This window comes from Drosophila rhopaloa, unplaced genomic scaffold (assembly GCF_018152115.1).
Source record: "Drosophila rhopaloa isolate 14029-0021.01 unplaced genomic scaffold, ASM1815211v1 contig_3, whole genome shotgun sequence".
Taxonomy (NCBI): domain Eukaryota; kingdom Metazoa; phylum Arthropoda; class Insecta; order Diptera; family Drosophilidae; genus Drosophila; species Drosophila rhopaloa.
In genome coordinates this window covers 11,402,954-11,419,575 of record NW_025335123.1, presented here as the reverse complement: position 1 = coordinate 11,419,575, position 16,622 = coordinate 11,402,954, and the positions used below count along the sequence as shown (strand labels likewise).

Here is a 16,622-nt window from a genome sequence, read left to right as displayed (position 1 = left end):
GTCACCCGATCCGGCACGTTCCGACATATATACTACCTGCTATAGAAAGAATGTTTCAAGCAGATAGCTTTAAAACTGAGAGACTAGTTCACGTAGAAACGGACGGACGGGCAGACGGACATGGCTAGATCGACTCCCCTGGTGTTGCTGATCAAGAATATATGTATATACTTTATATGGTCGGAAATGTCTCCTTCACTGCGTTGCAAACTTTTGACTATCCTCCACAAGGGTATACAAAATAGCGATATTTACTGGTTATCAATAAAAATGTGAAATAAATTTAACTACCCAAATCTTGATGGTCAGATACGACTTCTTGTCATATAAGGACAAGTCTGGAAAATTAAATAATTTATGTTTTCCGTAAACGAATATTGTTTATGCGTCGATTGAATGAAGTTTCCAACGATTCAGCAATTCAGCAATTGGGGAATACCCAGTATTCAAAATAACGAAAACGGTCACACGGAAGCGAAGCTTTGAAATTGAAAGGGCAATTAAAAACTGTTAGGTATTTTGCTCGGCAGGTCACACTGAAAACTAAAGTCGATAATTAACCGATAGACAAACATATGTTTTTTGTTAGTAAAGTCTAGGGATGTCAAATATTTTTAAAATATCGTATCGCTGATATATTTTCCTTAAGAAAAATATTGATATGATTTTAATATATCGCCAAAAATATCGATATATCAGATATTTTTGATTTTTTTTTCAGTTGAATTTCAAAATTTTAGCCGCGTAAATAAGCTAACAACAAGGAAACGAGATTTTTGCCCTAAAATTAAAGTAAAAACACTAAAAAAATATAAAAAATAAAATACGCTTTGCTACATTTGTTATTTTATTAGTTTCATAAGTCTTTGCTTATGGATTTTAAAAATACTCTTTCCGTTATGTAGCGGTCGGTCATGCGGCTGCGTGTCTGGGAGTACCAGAATTTCACCGGATTGGAGAGCTGCACGGCTGCACTCAAATTTTTGTAGTCTCAGTACTCTTGAGTTTGAGCACAATGCATTCAGCTGATCGAGTTCGCATCGCACTGTATTCTCATTTTAGCGCAATTTTGAGTATTCATATGAAATGGCATTGAATGAATGCGTGTGCAAAATGGAATGAATGAATGAATGAAGCATAGAATTGACTAAATACTCAGTATACAATTTGTGCGCCGCTTTGTCATGATGATGCATTTATTGATTTCATCGAAGTCCAAAAAGCTACAACCTTAATAAATCATATAGACAAGGAAATAAACGGTTATTGTAACACAAGTGTACTTTTTTCAGATAGTTTTGATTGCCTTAGTTGGTGGACCGACCATAAAAAAATGTTCCCCCCTTTATTTAAGACTAGTTGTAAGATTTTTTGTATACCAGCAACTAGCGCGGCTTCTGAGAGAGCGTTTTCTGATGCCAGAACCTTAATTACTGAAAAACGCTGCAGTGTATCAAAAAATCCAGAAAGCATAAATAAAATTATGTTTCTACATTCTAATATAAATAATATTTAATAAGGAAAAATTAATAATTAGTTTTTAAGCGAAATATACATACATGAAATGAAAATAAACATTGTATTATTGTCTCTTATTTAATTTCCCAATAGTAAATACAGCTCACGTAAAAGGAAACAATGCGTCATTCATCGCACTCACTATTTTTACCCGGTTCTTTCGGCATTCAATTCGCTCTCTCTATGTGTGAGTTCGATGAGTTGAGTACAGCGGCGGCGCACACATTCATTCACATTCATTTCAATTCGCAGCCGAATTCATTCAACTCATTCGCAGATGAATGTCTCATAAGTCGTTTTGAATGCGGCCGTGCAGCCCTTTACACCGGATCGCTGTCCCAGTCGGTGTAAGGCATGCTTATGTACATGAGAGAAAGATATGCAAGTATCAAACAATATCGAAAAATAAACTATCGATATTTTGATATTTGGCAAAAAAAAATATCACGATATAAATATATTTTGTTTTGCAAGAAATATCGATATATTAATATTTTGATATATTTTTGACATCCCTAGTAAAGTCTGTCAAATAAATAATTTTTTCCGGGCCGTAGTAAAGCATCGAAATCTAAATGTAATAAAGTGAATTTAAATTAATTGTGGCTATTGACCATATTGTTGCTTGATTTCAGGACAATGGAGTCAAAAACTGCCTTCGGTAAGTTGAAAGAGGAATTGCAAGATGAAGAATTCCTGGATGAGAACTTACTTGTGGAAGAAGTATACAATTTAGAAGACTATGAGATTGAGGTATTGGACGGTGAAGAAATACCTCCTGAGTTATTAGATGTTCAAGTTAAGAAGGAGTCGGACACCAACGAGAAGGTAGAAGTGTTCCAAATGTCCGACTTGGGTGGTGGGGTATCCAATAACACCGTAGATTTCAAAGTCAAGAATGAGAAAATCGAGGAAGAGGAATCCCAGTTTCAAATAGTTAATGAACCCATTAAACATGACGAAACGGACCAATCTGACTTGCAAGTGAAAAATGAATCAATTGAAGACGTTATCATCGAGGATAAAGTGATCCCGCCAACAGTCGCTGAAACTGGGCAATTCAAATGTAATTATTGCCCAGAATCCTTTACGGATAACATAGATCTAAGTCGTCATACTTTGTCGCATGCCCCCTTCCACTGTTCCTATTGTTTGAGGACTTATTCAACGGATGCAGGCTTTCAGCGACACCTGCGATTCCACAAGCCACCCTACCAATGCGATCAGTGCTCGGAGACTTTTGCGTTACGCGGTTCTCTTGATCGGCACAAGCAGAAGCACGAGGCTGAATTGGTTCACCAGTGTTCCCATTGCAAACAGCTTTTCAAAAAGAAAAGCTATCTTACCAACCACTTGCGAACCCACGCAAACGAGCTACCCCTGCGTCCCTTCAAGTGTGATCATTGCCCGTCGGCTTTTGAGAAACGTGCGTATCTCCAGAAACACATCCGAATTCACAAGCTCCACAAGTGCACCGAGTGCCCGGCAGCTCTGCCAACGAAACTGCATCTGGAGCGTCACATGGAAACTCACACAGGACCCAGGCCCAACAAGTGTGCCAAATGTGAGAGGGTCTTTAGGGATCAAAAAGAACTCAGTCAGCACTTGGTAACGCACTCGCCCAAAAATGGCTTTGAGTGTTTAGAGTGCTCCAAGACTTTCAACCTGAAATCATCTCTTACAAACCACCTGAAGCGCCTGCACACAACAGAAACAAAATATAACTGTTCCCACTGCCCACGATCTTTCAGACTCAAATCCGATCTCAAGTCACACATGCTGATTCACACGGTGGAACAGACCTTCGAGTGCCCATGTTGTCCGAGGTTCTTCAAACATCAGAGCAGTCTCAAGCATCACATGGCAAAGCACTCGGGCGCAGGACACTTTGAGTGCTCCCTATGCCTCAAGACCTTCACCGAGGAATCACTTTTTCAGGAACACCTGCTACTGCACGCAGATGGGACGTACGAGTGCACCCACTGCCCGAAGGCATTTGCCACACATAAAATCCTCCTTCAGCACATGGCATCGCACTTGACAGATAAGCCCCTCCAGTGTACCCTCTGCCCGAAGACCTTTGCGCTGGAATCGAGTCTTGAGACCCACCTAAAATTGCACTCGTTCCCCGGCTAAAGGTATTTCCCTTGTCCAAAGGCTTTCCGACGTCGATCAGATCTCAGGGGTTCATGTGGATAGGCACATTGAGGGTGTAGATCAACCACAAGCATAATTGCCACATATCTTACTTCAAAATAAATTTGAATCAAACTTATATTGTTTTTGTTTATTTTGATTTAGGGTTATTTGATAGGTATCACAGCATTGCCAAAGACCAATATAATCTTATTGGTATTATATTTTTGGCTTTGCATTGGTTTCCAAAAATGTTTACCAATTTTCAGTGATATGGAATCCACTTTTAAAAAATTAAAAATGGAGGCGTTCTATAAAGGTGTACTGCGTAACAACATTTTAAATTGTACAGGTAAAGGGAGAATAAAAGTATAAGAAAAGTTTTAAATATTAGATCTGGTGTAATTTAAGGTACAACCCTTGCAAAAATAAAATGTTTGTTTCCAATTATAATGTATACAAATTTAACAGTCAGAAATTTAGGCTTTTGAATCGATGAAAACCAAACAAACTCAGTGATGTACTAGTTACTACTATTAAATCTAATTAGAGTAATTTCAGTTGTTCATAGCTCACTAATAACTAATAATAGTAACTAACAATATAACATTAAATTGAACATGTTTTAAAAATATTGTAGTTTGAAAATAATTCAGTTACGCGGGTCACTTGTTTAACGATTCAACAGGGACAAGTTTGGGTCTTTGGTTAATTGCTGAAAATCTACCCATAATTTGCAAAAGTACTGTAAAATAACAATTTATTTACTGTAAAATAACAATTTATTTTCACAGTTCATTTACAGAATATTTTTGTCTTCAAACTTAAAAAGTTTTCAACACAAGTGTGTGGTGGCGATATTATTGTGATGGCTGTCACACCATCGATGGTGCAAACTGGCTCCTAACCATCGGTTCTATCAATTGTGCTATCGATAGTTGGGCAGCTCTACTTTACAGTGTAACCAGTTGCGATACCAAACCGGCTAGGACTATCGATGCTTATCGCTGGTGCCCTACCTTCACTGACCGCTTCTTCTTCTTGCGCCCGCTCGGCAAAAATTGTACACGTTTTTCATTTCGAAAAGTGCATTTTCCCTTTTTTTCGGCCCGGCAGACGATTACGCATTCGAAAATGGCCCTCACGTCGCGCTTCTACAACGAGCGGTATCCGGAGATCGAGGATGTCGTCATGGTGAACGTTCTGTCCATCGCCGAGATGGGCGCCTACGTCCATCTGCTGGAGTACAACAACATCGAGGGCATGATCCTGCTCTCTGAGTTGTCTCGCCGTCGCATCCGCTCCATCAACAAGCTGATCCGCGTGGGCAAGACCGAGCCGGTGGTGGTCATCCGTGTGGACAAGGAAAAGGGCTACATTGATCTGTCCAAGCGTCGTGTTTCGCCTGAGGATGTGGAGAAGTGCACGGAGCGCTTCGCGAAGGCTAAGGCCATTAACTCTTTGCTGCGCCATGTCGCCGACATTCTCGGGTACGAGGGCAACGAGAAGCTGGAGGAGCTCTACCAGAAGACCGCCTGGTACTTCGAGAAGAAGTACAACAGCAAAACGGTCGCCTACGACATCTTCAAGCAGTCGGTCACCGATCCGTCCGTCTTTGACGAATGCAACCTGGACCCGGAGACCAAGGAGGTTCTGCTGAGCAACATCAAGCGCAAACTGGTCTCGCCCACCGTCAAGATCCGTGCGGACATCGAGTGCTCCTGCTACGGCTACGAGGGCATCGACGCCGTCAAGGCATCGCTCAGCAAGGGCCTGGAGCTCAGCACCGAGGAGCTGCCCATCCGCATCAACCTGATAGCGCCGCCTCTGTGAGTTGAAGCCATCGGTTTTGGAATGAAATTAAGTCCGTTTTGGGCGTTTTACAGAATGCTAGGTTGTAAAAAATATCGACAGTTCTCTGAATTTAGTTATTTGGATTACGTTAGGTTTTGTTTAGGAATGACGAAATTGATCCCATTTGCTGGCTACACTATGTAGGATAGTATAAAGTATACTATATTCAAACCTGTTTCCCCTATTTAAGCATAATACCCTTTGCAAAACCGTTTGGGCGTTATATGGGTTTCCATTGATAAATTTGGATTATGAGAGATGAAAATAAACACAGGAGAGGGTTTCACTAAAGAGATGCTCTAATTATGTAGTATAAAGTATTTTATTAGTCTTAATTCCCTTTTCTACTCAAAAGTGGGTTCGCTAAAGAGTAATTTGGATTGGGATTTGTATGTATAAAGCATATTAGTAGACCCTTGTTTTCTCGTTTGCCCCAAACTTCTTAAAGTTACCAAAAGCTAGTCTTACGCTATAAAACTTTCCATGGAGTATATCGGATTATGCCAAAACAAACTGGTTCCGTGGAGTGTTGGTAGTCACATGAGGAATCATCAAATATCTATACTCTACACCTCCAACAAGATGTTATTTTATAATAATAAAACTTTAACAAAGTTTTAATTGAAAAACAAACCTTGCGCTGAAGACTTTTCGGTGGTGAACAGATAGATAATGGTAAATCTCTAAATGACTTTATTCCGTTTCCTCATTATCTCTTTTTATAAAATTATTTTGGGAAAACGATCATTAGAATATTTCAAAAAGATTTAGAAGAAGGGATAGATGTTATTAGAAAAAACAATATTTTATTCTTATGAATAGTGTGGACTTCTGAGTTGTTATATTTATAATAAATTATTAATACCTAGCCAAAAAAAACTAACTATTTTTCTTGTCAAACCTTTCAGCTATGTTATGACCACGTCCACCACAAAGAAGACAGACGGTCTGAAGGCCCTGGAGGTGGCCATCGAGAACATACGCGCCAAGATCATCGAGTATGAGGGCGAGTTTAAGGTGATCATGGCGCCCAAGCTGGTCACTGCCATCGACGAGGCGGATCTGGCCCGACGCCTGGAGCGCGCTGAGGCCGAGAACGCCCAGGTGGCTGGCGACGATGACGAGGAGGATGGCGCTGACCAGGAGGGCATGCAGTTCGATCCGGAGAAGGAGTTCAACCACAAGGGCTCGGCGGCGGGTCGTGCGAACGAGGAGGATGAGGAGGAGGACGAGGATTAGGGTAGCCACAGCTTCAGACACAACTATAGCAACTGTAACAAATGATTAAACGATTTTTGCATAAATAAAACCAGACATATGCGCAATGTGTATGCTTGTGACCGGTAGATCGTTGTGTGGTACCTTTGTAGCCTTCAGCAGACCACAAGTTGTCATTTTGTAATTTATATACACACAACATAACTAACGCTATTAAAGATTTACAAAAAGAAATCGGCAAGGTGCCCGAGAAGACAATTCAAACAGCGCTTGTTCATTCTTTTTAAATCCAAAACAATACTTTCGACCTTTTATTGAACCCAATTCAGTTTTACTTGACAGAGCCTTAACACTAGTTCAAATTGTATATAATGTTTACATGTGTATAATTGTAATATATTTAAATAGTCAGGCGTACTTTTTTTCGTATTTTGTTTGTAATTTATTGTAATACAGTTAATATTTTCGTTGATGCGGTTTGGTTCCATCACCATCCAGATCCATCCAATACATACGTTACTTTTGTCTTAGTTTTTAGATTAAATCGCCTACTATTCTTTCTCTCAATATTTTCTAGAAAAAACCAACCCATGCTCTGCTTTAAAAATGATCCGCTGCTCGAAATGCACCCTAATTAGCTATTGTACATCGTAACAAACGATCCGTATAAAAAAGTGGCTTCAGTTTATAAAAATTTCACTAAATTAGAAAGGTTTTCGTTTCTGTTTTCATTGCTTGTTTGTTGTGTCTTATCCTCTTGATGTTTGTTACTTTACTTAATGTGTGGCGTGATTTTTTTTGGTATTGCTCGGAGTATTTTGTTGGAACGGCATCCAGTTAGTAGGGTCCTGTGTGTGTTCATCATCCTATTGCAATCCAGTTTCTGGCTATGGGGAGTTCGGCTTGAGGTGGTGTGTGGTGGGGATCTAGCCGCGTTCAGCTGAGTTCGGCCCCCGAGGCGGCAGCGTTGCGATTGAGCAGCACGGAGCTGGCCGCCTGCTTGTTGCCGCCGCACAGCCGCAGCACGGTGAGCACATCGCTGCGTGGATAGCCCAGGGCCATGAGATCGGTTACGTCCTGTTCGGTGAAACGGTCCAGCGGTTGAATGGTGTTGGGCCCACCGCCTGCGCCACTTCCGCCGCCGCCACCACCCTCGCGCTTGCTCTGCTCAATAGCATTGGCAATCGCCTCCTGTTCCATCGATTCCTCCGAGTTACCTGTGAGCCGGGCGCTGACCGGCAGCTCGCTTTCCGGTAGAAACGGGGTTGACGTCCCGGTGGTACCGATAATCAGCAGATTTCTCTGCAAGTCAATCAGGCACTGCAATAGATAGCTTATTAAGGTTTGTCCTGCATTAATAAAATCAAATTTTCTACCTGATGTCGCTTCAGCATGTCCAGGCCCAGCAACATGTCCATGGGTTGCTGGCCGAGCACAGTGAAGCTGGACGTTAAATGATCGTTCTCAATCTGCAGCTGGACCATGTGAATCCTGCCCAGAATGGGCTGTGTGCCAACGCCCTTGGCCACGCCATTCCAACGCGTGTCGATCAGCCGGTTGACGTGGCAGCGTTCGGCGCAGTCCTTGCTCATGATTGTCGTTTGGGCGCCCGAGTCCACAAATGCCTTCACCGGAAATCCATTCACCTTGCAATTGATATAACTACAAAGTGGCAAGGTACATTTGATAACATATAAAAGCGGATCTTTAATGTTAATGACAGAACTTTATCTCCAGCACCCACTTTCTATATTAAATGGTTAGTTTAAGAGAGAATATTTAAGAAATATGGCTTAGTTGGCCTATCGCTTCGTTTCCTTTTACATATTCTAAGCTCACAATAAGACGGCAGTGATATACATATTAAAGTTTGGGCAAATCCCACTTTTAAAGACTTACAAATTATGAATGGTTCATATATATATATATATGAATACAGGATAAATGTCTTTCAAACGATTAAAGGAACTAAAAACATATTACGATTCATCATACAACAAAAAATGATTGGTTGAAAAAATGTAAGATGAGCCATTCCTTTTATTGTCGAATTAGTTTAGAGATTGGTCTCCCAGATACTTACAGCATGGTGACCGTGCCGAAGATCTCCGGATTGTATTCAATGGCTGCCGCCATATTATCCTGGATATTCTTCTGCTTGATCTCCTCGGCAATCAGACGTTGCGTCTCCTCATCGAAGGGATCGGCGTTCAGCATGCGCATGCGGAGCTCATTGCGCCTCTTTCGCTCAGTAATATACTCGCGGAGCAGTCGAGCGAAGGCCTCCTGGTCGCCGGAATCCAAGGCCTCCGCCAATCGTGGGTTGTTCTGCCGCATCAACGACAGCATATCGGGCCTGGACAGGAACATCTGGCGCACCGCCGCCGGGTCGTCATCGAAGTTCACATTGAACTCATCGGTCATGGGTATGTCTGTGAGGTTGTTGAACTGCGTATGCTGCATTCCCTGCTGGTGGGCACTCCGCGAGGGTGGGCTCCCGCCGGAACTTGTGCCAGGCACTGCGATGTTGCTGAAGTCAAGCGTGCTAATCACTGGATTCCCGCCACCTGAAAGGAGTAGGATCAGAGTTCGGTTAGTAGGATCGCTCTATTTGTAATTAAACTCTCAATATATTTGGTCGATTTGAAAATTGTTTGTCCTTATTAGCTTACAATCACAGAAAATAATAAACATAAACCCAAGTCTTGTTCATATAAAAGCTAATGGCAATGGTTTTTAAATTTAAATAAAACTAATCAGAAATAAAGCTAAGTTCCAGTTCTTATCCACTTGTGGCATTTGAATAAGCCAATTTCGCAGAATCGTCCCTAAGATAACGAATACATTTTTAAAACACGAACACTTTTTCAAAGTTGTGCTGACTCAGCATAATGGAAAAAAATAATTATATTAAAAACAATGAAAATAGCAATTTTTAACAGATCTTTTTTAAAACAACAACTTAACCCAATTCTAGGAAAAAGATTGTCGTTGTTGAATATTGCATACATTTTAAATCTCCTCGACCTAAGGTCCTAATTCTAAATTTGTCAATATAAATCGAAGGAACATATTTGTAACTACAAAGGGAAAATAAATAAATATGTCATTACAGCTGCAAGGATGTACACATTCCTTTGGATTATTATTTTTTATATACTTCTGCATTAATATATTTGTATACATATGTATATGTACATACATACAATTTTTTGTTTGAAAATGTGTCTTGTAGCATGGAGTGCAAAGTGATATCATTGTGCTGTGCAATGGTTAAATAAAATCGAAAATTGTTCACCGCCGCCCACACCTGCAGTCCGAAATACGTTTGTGCACACAAATACATACGTACATATGTGTACATGACAACATTAGTATATCACGATCCCATTCCAACGGACAAACAGACAAGGCCAAACACGCATGCAGAGGTCAACAAAACAAGCGGATGAAGTGAACAGGGGGAGGGGATGGGGATGCGATGGGTGGATCCACACCTGCTGCTGCTCCTCCACTTCCATTGCCATGCCATTCCCATTCCCTGCCTCTCTCTTTACCCTCTCTCTCTCTTTTCTACTGCAGTAGAAACAGATAAGCCACTTCCAGTGTTCCCGTGTTTGTGTTTTATTTTGGAATTTGCTAAAAGAAAGGCAAGCGAAACCAGGCGTTTATTTTTAACACCAACTGCGCCGCAAAAAGATATGCTGTGTGTTTTCCAAAAAACTAAAAAACGCAAATATTCACAAAAACCAAAAAACAACTAAGTAGATGGTTTCACAGTTCAAATTTCACCACACGGCGAAAAGTTTCTGAACGATCCGCTTTTAATTGATGTTTCTGGATGTAATAATAATACAAAATAATAAGTTGAATTTCATCACTGGAGTTAAGTTACCATCTTAAAAATCTAATATCATAAATATCTTTATCTGAGGTTACCTTCGTTCCATATCATGAAATAAATATTTTGCTTAATAACGATAATGGGTTAGCTGCCAAGCCCCCGAAAAATGTCCCTCAAGATCCACCCCTGTCACCGCCAGACGTGACCCACTTAAGGGTTAATGGCTCTCCATTCTCTTTCTTTCCATTTCTCTCACCTGAGCGATTGACGCTCCTGCGTCGTTCCAGCATGATGAAGTCGCCGTCTCCAACGCCGCACTGTTGCAACGTCTGTTTGTCGTTGGAAAGCTCGCGCCCGTTGAATATAACCACTATTTGGGCCACCTCCGCACTGATCTCCATCGCGCAGAGGGCCTTGAGATTCTCCAGCTCCAGATCCTGAGCCACGTCCAGGCAGAAGACCTTGTCATCGCTGGCGGTCACTGTGATTTTCATTGCCGCTGCCTGTTTCACTTTTCAGGGATCTTGGGTTTCGGTGCTGCTTCTTGTGGGTAAATCCTTTGCTTTGCCTTTATCTTCGGTGGCCAAATAGGTGCGCTGTGCTGATATTCTGCTTATTGTTTTGACACAACAACGAAAACGCCGCCTCGCCTCCACACGACACGGTTGCTTGCGGCGCGCTATCGGTACTCCAGAGCCGTCTGCCTATCGATGGTAGAGTGTTGGGTGTTTTTTTGTTGTTTTTTCACTGCATATTTGGGGGATCCAAAGATAGGATCTACTGCGAATTTCGGTAGGCTATAGAATTTTTCTCATATAATTTGACACATGACCCAAAGTGTACTGAGATTGCCAAATGCATATACAAATTTTAGTTCAAATTCATCTTGTCTTTTTGCTGGCTACAATAAATATAATAATATATCATGCTCAAAAAGAAAAGGAAAAGATAAATAATTTTACTGTTCTTATATCTTACTGTTCTTATATCTTAAAACTGGGAACTTTTTTTAAATTGGTATCTTATAAATGGCAAATACGAAGAAAGTTTAAATTCTAAGTTTCTCAATCAGCTAGCCTACGAAAATAAGGATACCCATTCTGAGGATTTAACTTTATGTTCCTGACTATGGTATAAAAGATACTTTCAACATGCCAGTTAGTTACACCTGCCATCCGTTTATTTTTTCCGAAGACTTTATTGGAAAAATTCCTGACAACTAAGTTTTTCGACTTGTAGGAACTATTAAAATGATACTGAATAGTGTACTGGGCTTGAATAAATTTTCCATATCTATTTATAAGCAAAATCACAGAAATGTTTAATTTTCTTTGAATATATTTAATTAGATTATATCTGCAAGCTAGTGGTGGGATCGATGAGTATCGATGACTCATGTGGTGTCATCGCTAAGCTCGAAATTTTATTGTTGTAAATTTATTTACTTTATTCAATTGGACAAACTTGCAGCGTGTGGACGAGCTTAGGAGCATTGCTGTGTTAGCCGATCTTAGAGAGAAACCCAGATAAGCGGCCATGTCTACGCAGCCAGCGGAAAATGAGGAAAGTGCGGCGGCGAAGTCCAAGCGACCTTCAGGTGAAAACCCAGTTTGATTCGAGTACCATGCACTCCCACTCCCACTGCCTTACGCACACACACACGCACGTAACAAGTGATAAGGAGAATGACTAATGTCCAATGGCAAATCGATTTTCGGGGCCAATCCTGTCGCCCTGCATAAACCATGAGGTCACGCTTGGTCGCTAACTCTTTCCGCCCACTTCCACCTACCCGCAGATTCGGCCTTCAAGCAGCAGCGTCTGCCCGCCTGGCAGCCCGTCCTCACCGCACGCACCGTCCTGCCCACTTTCTTCGTGATAGGGGTGCTCTTCATACCCATCGGTGTGGTTCTGCTGCATCTGAGCAACACCGCCAACGAGCTGATCATCGACTACACCAAGTGCAGACCGTCGGTCGGGAACGCCACCTGCGCGGAGATCCTGGAGGCCAACCCCGGCAGCGAGTGTCCCTGCCAGGTGCCCTTCGTCCTGCCCAAGGACTTCAATGTGAGTTGGAGGGATCCTGAGCCCTGTTTAAGTAGCCCATCCAGAGTTCAAGTGCCCCGTCAATTTCAATTTAACAGCTTTCTTTATCTTAAAAGATTTTATTATCATGGCTCCGTATTGGAAGGAGATTAATAACGTTTAGTGGGTGAGCGATAGGTGCTTAACCCTTCGCCAATTCCATGACGACTAATCATAAATTTAATTTCATGTATCTGAATAGTTTCTCACGCTTTCTATAGGAATAATAGTTTTTAATAGTTATATTTTATAAGTGTTACTTCGTCTGTTTGTCAAAAACTTTAATTTTCTGTTTCCTTCTGGTTTTGTTTCTAGTTTTCTTCAAGCAATAAATGTCAAGATAGTTCCCACAATTAATCAAATAAATTCAAGTAACAGTTGTATATATTAAATCCACGCAATTTATTAAACCATACCAAACCGTAAGACTCGTTTAAAATATTATTGTTTTTGATTATATTACATACCAGTATCGTTAAACATATTAAGATTTGCAGACTTAGTTATATAAATAAGCACTTATTTACTACTTTTGAATGCCATATATCTTTGCAATTTTCATTGTTTCTCTATTTGGTTTACTTCCTTTTAAAGGGCGTGGTCTACATGTACTATGGACTGACAAACTACTACCAGAACCATCGGCGCTACGTGAAGTCACGGGACGACGAGCAACTGCTAGGTCACCTGTCGCAAACGCCCAGCTCGGACTGCGCCCCCTTTGCCTATGATCCGGACAACGGAAAGCCCATTGCACCCTGCGGTGCAATCGCCAACTCGCTGTTCAATGGTGCGTTATGTTCTCCTGCTTTGTCGATTACATCCCAACTAACCTTGATCCCTTCCAGACACGCTGACCCTGATGCAGAATGGTACCGAGATCAAGCTGTTGAAGACGGGCATTGCCTGGCCGTCAGATAAGCGGGTGAAGTTCCGAAACCCGGAGGGGAATCTCACATTGGCCCTTGAGGGCTTTGAGAAGCCGATGTTCTGGAACAAGAGCCTGGACCAGCTGGACCTAGAGAATCCGGAGAACAACGGCTTCCAAAACGAGGATCTTATCGTGTGGATGCGCACCGCCGCATTGCCCAGCTTCCGGAAGCTATATCGCCGGCTCGACCAGACGAACAGCAATTATGCTAACGGTCTCAAGGCTGGCAATTATATGCTAAACATTAAGTATCGTAAGTATATATTCAACAAAGACACATAAAGTGTGGAACTCAGTGGACCTCAGAAATTCCTTAACACAATAGTATCTATGAAATCTTATATGATCAAAAGGAGGATATTATATATTCTTGTATATCATTAAATAAGTAAGCTATACATACAAATATCTATAAAAAAATCTCAAATGTATATGGTCATATGCATAACTTTTTTTAAGATAACAAGATAGTTGATTATTTAAAATAATTTCACAGTCTAGATTTTTTAACGTTCTAATAAACACTTAACTTAAAACTTTTCTTAGCTAAACATATTCAAGGACATCATCTTACACCAGTTTGTTTTGCCTTTCAGAATATCCAGTGGTCTCGTTCGACGGCACCAAGCGCATGATCTTGTCCACCACTTCCGTGCTGGGTGGCAAGAATCCTTTCCTGGGCATTGCGTACATTGTGGTTGGCGCCATTTGCATCACCCTTGGCTTGGCCCTGCTTTTCATCCATATGCGATGCAGCCGCAGGTGAGTTGCACTCGGATATAATTGATTCATCATCGTTTTACCCTCATGATCATCATCCTTCCTGTCCTTATCCCTACTCCCACAGCATTGTAGTGCATTAGGTTCACTGGGAATCGGGAATTTCATAGCCCATTGAAGCCCCCTCAGTTCTCATGGCAAAATTTGCTTTGCTCGGTGCGCGATAAGTATTGACATTTAAGTAGCGATTGATAGTAGTTTGACTCCTTATCGGGCACTGGCCAAAATGATTGACAACTTCTTTGTAGGGGCTCTTGAACTAATCAAAGTTTTATTTCTGTTTCCCCAGTAGCAACATGGAGATGATCAACGTGAATCCGCACACGCAGTACTCCTAGACCGAGCACCGACAGTATTCCGGGCTGCTTCACTTAGCTTTAGTAGATCCATCTGTTTAAGCCTTATCAGCATAAAATAGCTTATATGACCAACAGGCACTGTGTTTTCAACTACTCTGTTTTATTTGTTTCTTGACTGTGCATTTAGCCATCCGAAAAGCTGGCCGTGCCTTTTGTTAATTATTTTTGTTTTTGTACAACCTATTCTGCACATCACAACACCAAGTGGCTCCCTTCGATTATCCACACGAATTTTCACCATTACTTTACAACTGCAAAGTAATACTTTGTGCCTGACCTAATCTGTTTTGCCTTATACTACGTTTATTGGCGCAAATAAACATTGTTAATGGCAGAGCTCTCTTGTTTTATTGGCAAGGTACTGGGGTGATATTATATTTGGGTTTTCATTTATTGAGTTCAAAACAGTAATGTAAATACCATTTTAGATTGGGATATACAGCTTGACTTCATTCCTTGTAACATGAGTCTTATCTGCACTCTATTTTTGCTTATTTAGAGCAAGTGGGAAGCCTATAATTGCATTTTATGGAAAACGATTAAAATTAAAAACAAATAGAAAGTCGAAATGGAGCGCTTTGATTAAGTATTTCCTGGCATGTATATTTGGTGCTACTTCAGTATTTCCTGGCTGGATTTCAGATAAGGCAACCATAACTCATGTTATCGGAAACAACAAAACCCACCAAAATAAACTACCTTTTAATTTTCTATATATATGTTTAAGTTTATATTTCTTTTATTACTTTCTTTTCGATTCTTCAACGCGTGAGGGACAAATGTTTGCTTATATGATTCTGCATTTGTTTTAATTTATTTTGTACGTTTTAGACTACATTTCCAGTTACATTTTAGATGTCGCTTAAGCTAGTTTTACATATAATGCCGCCGCTATCAGTTGTGTCTATATATGTTTAAGTTGTGTGCGCATACGTGTGGGTGAAGAGTGTGAAATATAGGTAATGTACAGATTATGTGTAAATCGTTATATTAGCTATATGAATGAATCTCAATCTATATAAATACGTGTCTAAGTATGGAGCCACTATTGACCTTGGTCTTCCATGCACATAAAACTAATTTCAGATGTGAAGAGAGAGACAATTACAGTATCGGCGTGTATATATTAAGCACTTGACTCGAAAATTTAAAAATAACGAATCAACGACCTTTCTGTTCAGAAAATAGAACTACCTCGATTCATGATTTGAAACTGAATGTAAATTACTTAAAATTGAGTTTTAGAGGACAAAAATATATCAGATTTTTTTATTTCAAAACAAATAATTCAATTCAATTCAATAATTCAAGCCCTTCTGCATAGAAAATAAAATTCGGTCTTGCAGGGCTTAGATTTTATAAATATAAAATGGAGATCTGTATTTTGAAAATATTTTTAATAATTAGTCTCGGATGCTACAGGCCATGCTCTTATATTTAAATTTCTACGGGCTCTGTTGTCATGTGAATTCATTCAAAGGTCGGGATTTATCAGGTCGGTCGCTTACCAAAGTACAGTTAAATGGTCATAATTAAAGATAAAATAAATCGGCTGTAGTTCTCATTTGAGCAATTTTCAAACTATTTTAGAGTAGTGAACAAATAGTTTAGATTACAGTCTTGTTTGTCTGCTGTTTTTGTGTTACCTTAAGTGTACATTAACACTTCGAAATAAATAATAAAATGTAATCTTCGGTGCACATGCTACAGCATCAATCAAGTTTTCTGATCCAATAGTTTTGTGCCTAAAGGTGAGCTGTACGGTTAAAAAATGGAGAATGAAAATTAAATAAGAATTTTGGGAAGACCAAGGTTTAAATACAACAAAAATCAAGTTTAAACATCTATCGCTTTGTGTGTGTGTTTGAGAGTGTCATGCATGTTTTGTGAAATACTT

General features: G+C 40.4%; 4 protein-coding genes across 7 annotated transcripts; 3 read left to right on the top strand and 1 right to left on the bottom strand.

The window, feature by feature from the left end:
* The first annotated feature begins 2,024 nt into the window (after positions 1 to 2,024).
* LOC108049550 (zinc finger protein 501-like) lies at positions 2,025 to 3,711 on the top strand. The gene is made up of 2 exons (XM_017130761.2): positions 2,025 to 2,179; positions 2,255 to 3,711. Exons 1-2 carry the CDS (start codon positions 2,158 to 2,160, stop codon positions 3,652 to 3,654), a joined length of 1,422 nt encoding a protein of 473 aa, XP_016986250.2. The 5' UTR covers positions 2,025 to 2,157; the 3' UTR covers positions 3,655 to 3,711.
* A 788-nt stretch (positions 3,712 to 4,499) lies between these two features.
* LOC108049549 (eukaryotic translation initiation factor 2 subunit 1) lies at positions 4,500 to 6,854 on the top strand. The gene is made up of 2 exons (XM_017130760.2): positions 4,500 to 5,483; positions 6,417 to 6,854. The coding sequence occupies exons 1-2, from the start codon at positions 4,789 to 4,791 to the stop codon at positions 6,745 to 6,747; spliced, it is 1,026 nt and encodes a 341-aa protein (XP_016986249.1). The 5' UTR covers positions 4,500 to 4,788; the 3' UTR covers positions 6,748 to 6,854.
* Positions 6,855 to 6,999: 145 nt separating this feature from the next.
* Positions 7,000 to 11,359, bottom strand: LOC108049548 (protein DDI1 homolog 2). The gene is made up of 4 exons (XM_017130759.2): positions 10,827 to 11,359; positions 8,810 to 9,293; positions 8,103 to 8,388; positions 7,000 to 8,046 (listed from the first exon to the last, which is right to left on the bottom strand). The coding sequence occupies exons 1-4, from the start codon at positions 11,062 to 11,064 to the stop codon at positions 7,663 to 7,665; spliced, it is 1,392 nt and encodes a 463-aa protein (XP_016986248.1). The 5' UTR covers positions 11,065 to 11,359; the 3' UTR covers positions 7,000 to 7,662.
* A 611-nt stretch (positions 11,360 to 11,970) lies between these two features.
* LOC108049560 (cell cycle control protein 50A) lies at positions 11,971 to 15,061 on the top strand. 4 transcript variants are annotated; one of them, XR_001769549.2, is made up of 7 exons: positions 11,971 to 12,167; positions 12,369 to 12,637; positions 13,250 to 13,445; positions 13,504 to 13,839; positions 14,183 to 14,348; positions 14,434 to 14,522; positions 14,659 to 15,061. XR_001769549.2 is itself a non-coding variant. In XM_017130777.2 (6 exons), the coding sequence occupies exons 1-6, from the start codon at positions 12,107 to 12,109 to the stop codon at positions 14,702 to 14,704; spliced, it is 1,074 nt and encodes a 357-aa protein (XP_016986266.1). In that variant the 5' UTR covers positions 11,971 to 12,106; the 3' UTR covers positions 14,705 to 15,061. The 4 variants fall into 4 exon arrangements, 2 of the variants coding, with proteins under 2 accessions (XP_016986266.1, XP_016986265.1); XR_001769548.2 differs by having other exon boundaries at positions 14,656 to 15,061; XM_017130777.2 differs by lacking the exon at positions 14,434 to 14,522.
* Positions 15,062 to 16,622: the final 1,561 nt, after the last annotated feature.

What these genes read in the sequence shown, in the direction of transcription:
- LOC108049550 (XM_017130761.2), top strand. Translation starts at nt 2,158, where the DNA reads ATGGAGTCAAAAACTGCCTTCG. An exon ending in GGAGTCAAAAACTGCCTTCG is followed by an intron (nt 2,180 to 2,254) that starts GTAAGTTGAAAG and finishes TATACAATTTAG; the next exon opens with AAGACTATGAGATTGAGGTA.
- LOC108049549 (XM_017130760.2), top strand. Translation starts at nt 4,789, where the DNA reads ATGGCCCTCACGTCGCGCTTCTACAACGAGCGGTATCCGGAGATCGAG. An exon ending in AACCTGATAGCGCCGCCTCT is followed by an intron (nt 5,484 to 6,416) that starts GTGAGTTGAAGC and finishes CAAACCTTTCAG; the next exon opens with CTATGTTATGACCACGTCCA.
- LOC108049548 (XM_017130759.2), bottom strand. Translation starts at nt 11,064, where the DNA reads ATGAAAATCACAGTGACCGCCAGCGATGACAAGGTCTTCTGCCTGGAC. An exon ending in CAGGAGCGTCAATCGCTCAG is followed by an intron (nt 9,294 to 10,826) that starts GTGAGAGAAATG and finishes TACTCCTTTCAG; the next exon opens with GTGGCGGGAATCCAGTGATT. An exon ending in TTCGGCACGGTCACCATGCT is followed by an intron (nt 8,389 to 8,809) that starts GTAAGTATCTGG and finishes GCCACTTTGTAG; the next exon opens with TTATATCAATTGCAAGGTGA.
- LOC108049560 (XM_017130776.2), top strand. Translation starts at nt 12,107, where the DNA reads ATGTCTACGCAGCCAGCGGAAAATGAGGAAAGTGCGGCGGCGAAGTCC. An exon ending in GAAGTCCAAGCGACCTTCAG is followed by an intron (nt 12,168 to 12,368) that starts GTGAAAACCCAG and finishes ACCTACCCGCAG; the next exon opens with ATTCGGCCTTCAAGCAGCAG. An exon ending in TATGCTAAACATTAAGTATC is followed by an intron (nt 13,840 to 14,182) that starts GTAAGTATATAT and finishes TTTGCCTTTCAG; the next exon opens with AATATCCAGTGGTCTCGTTC.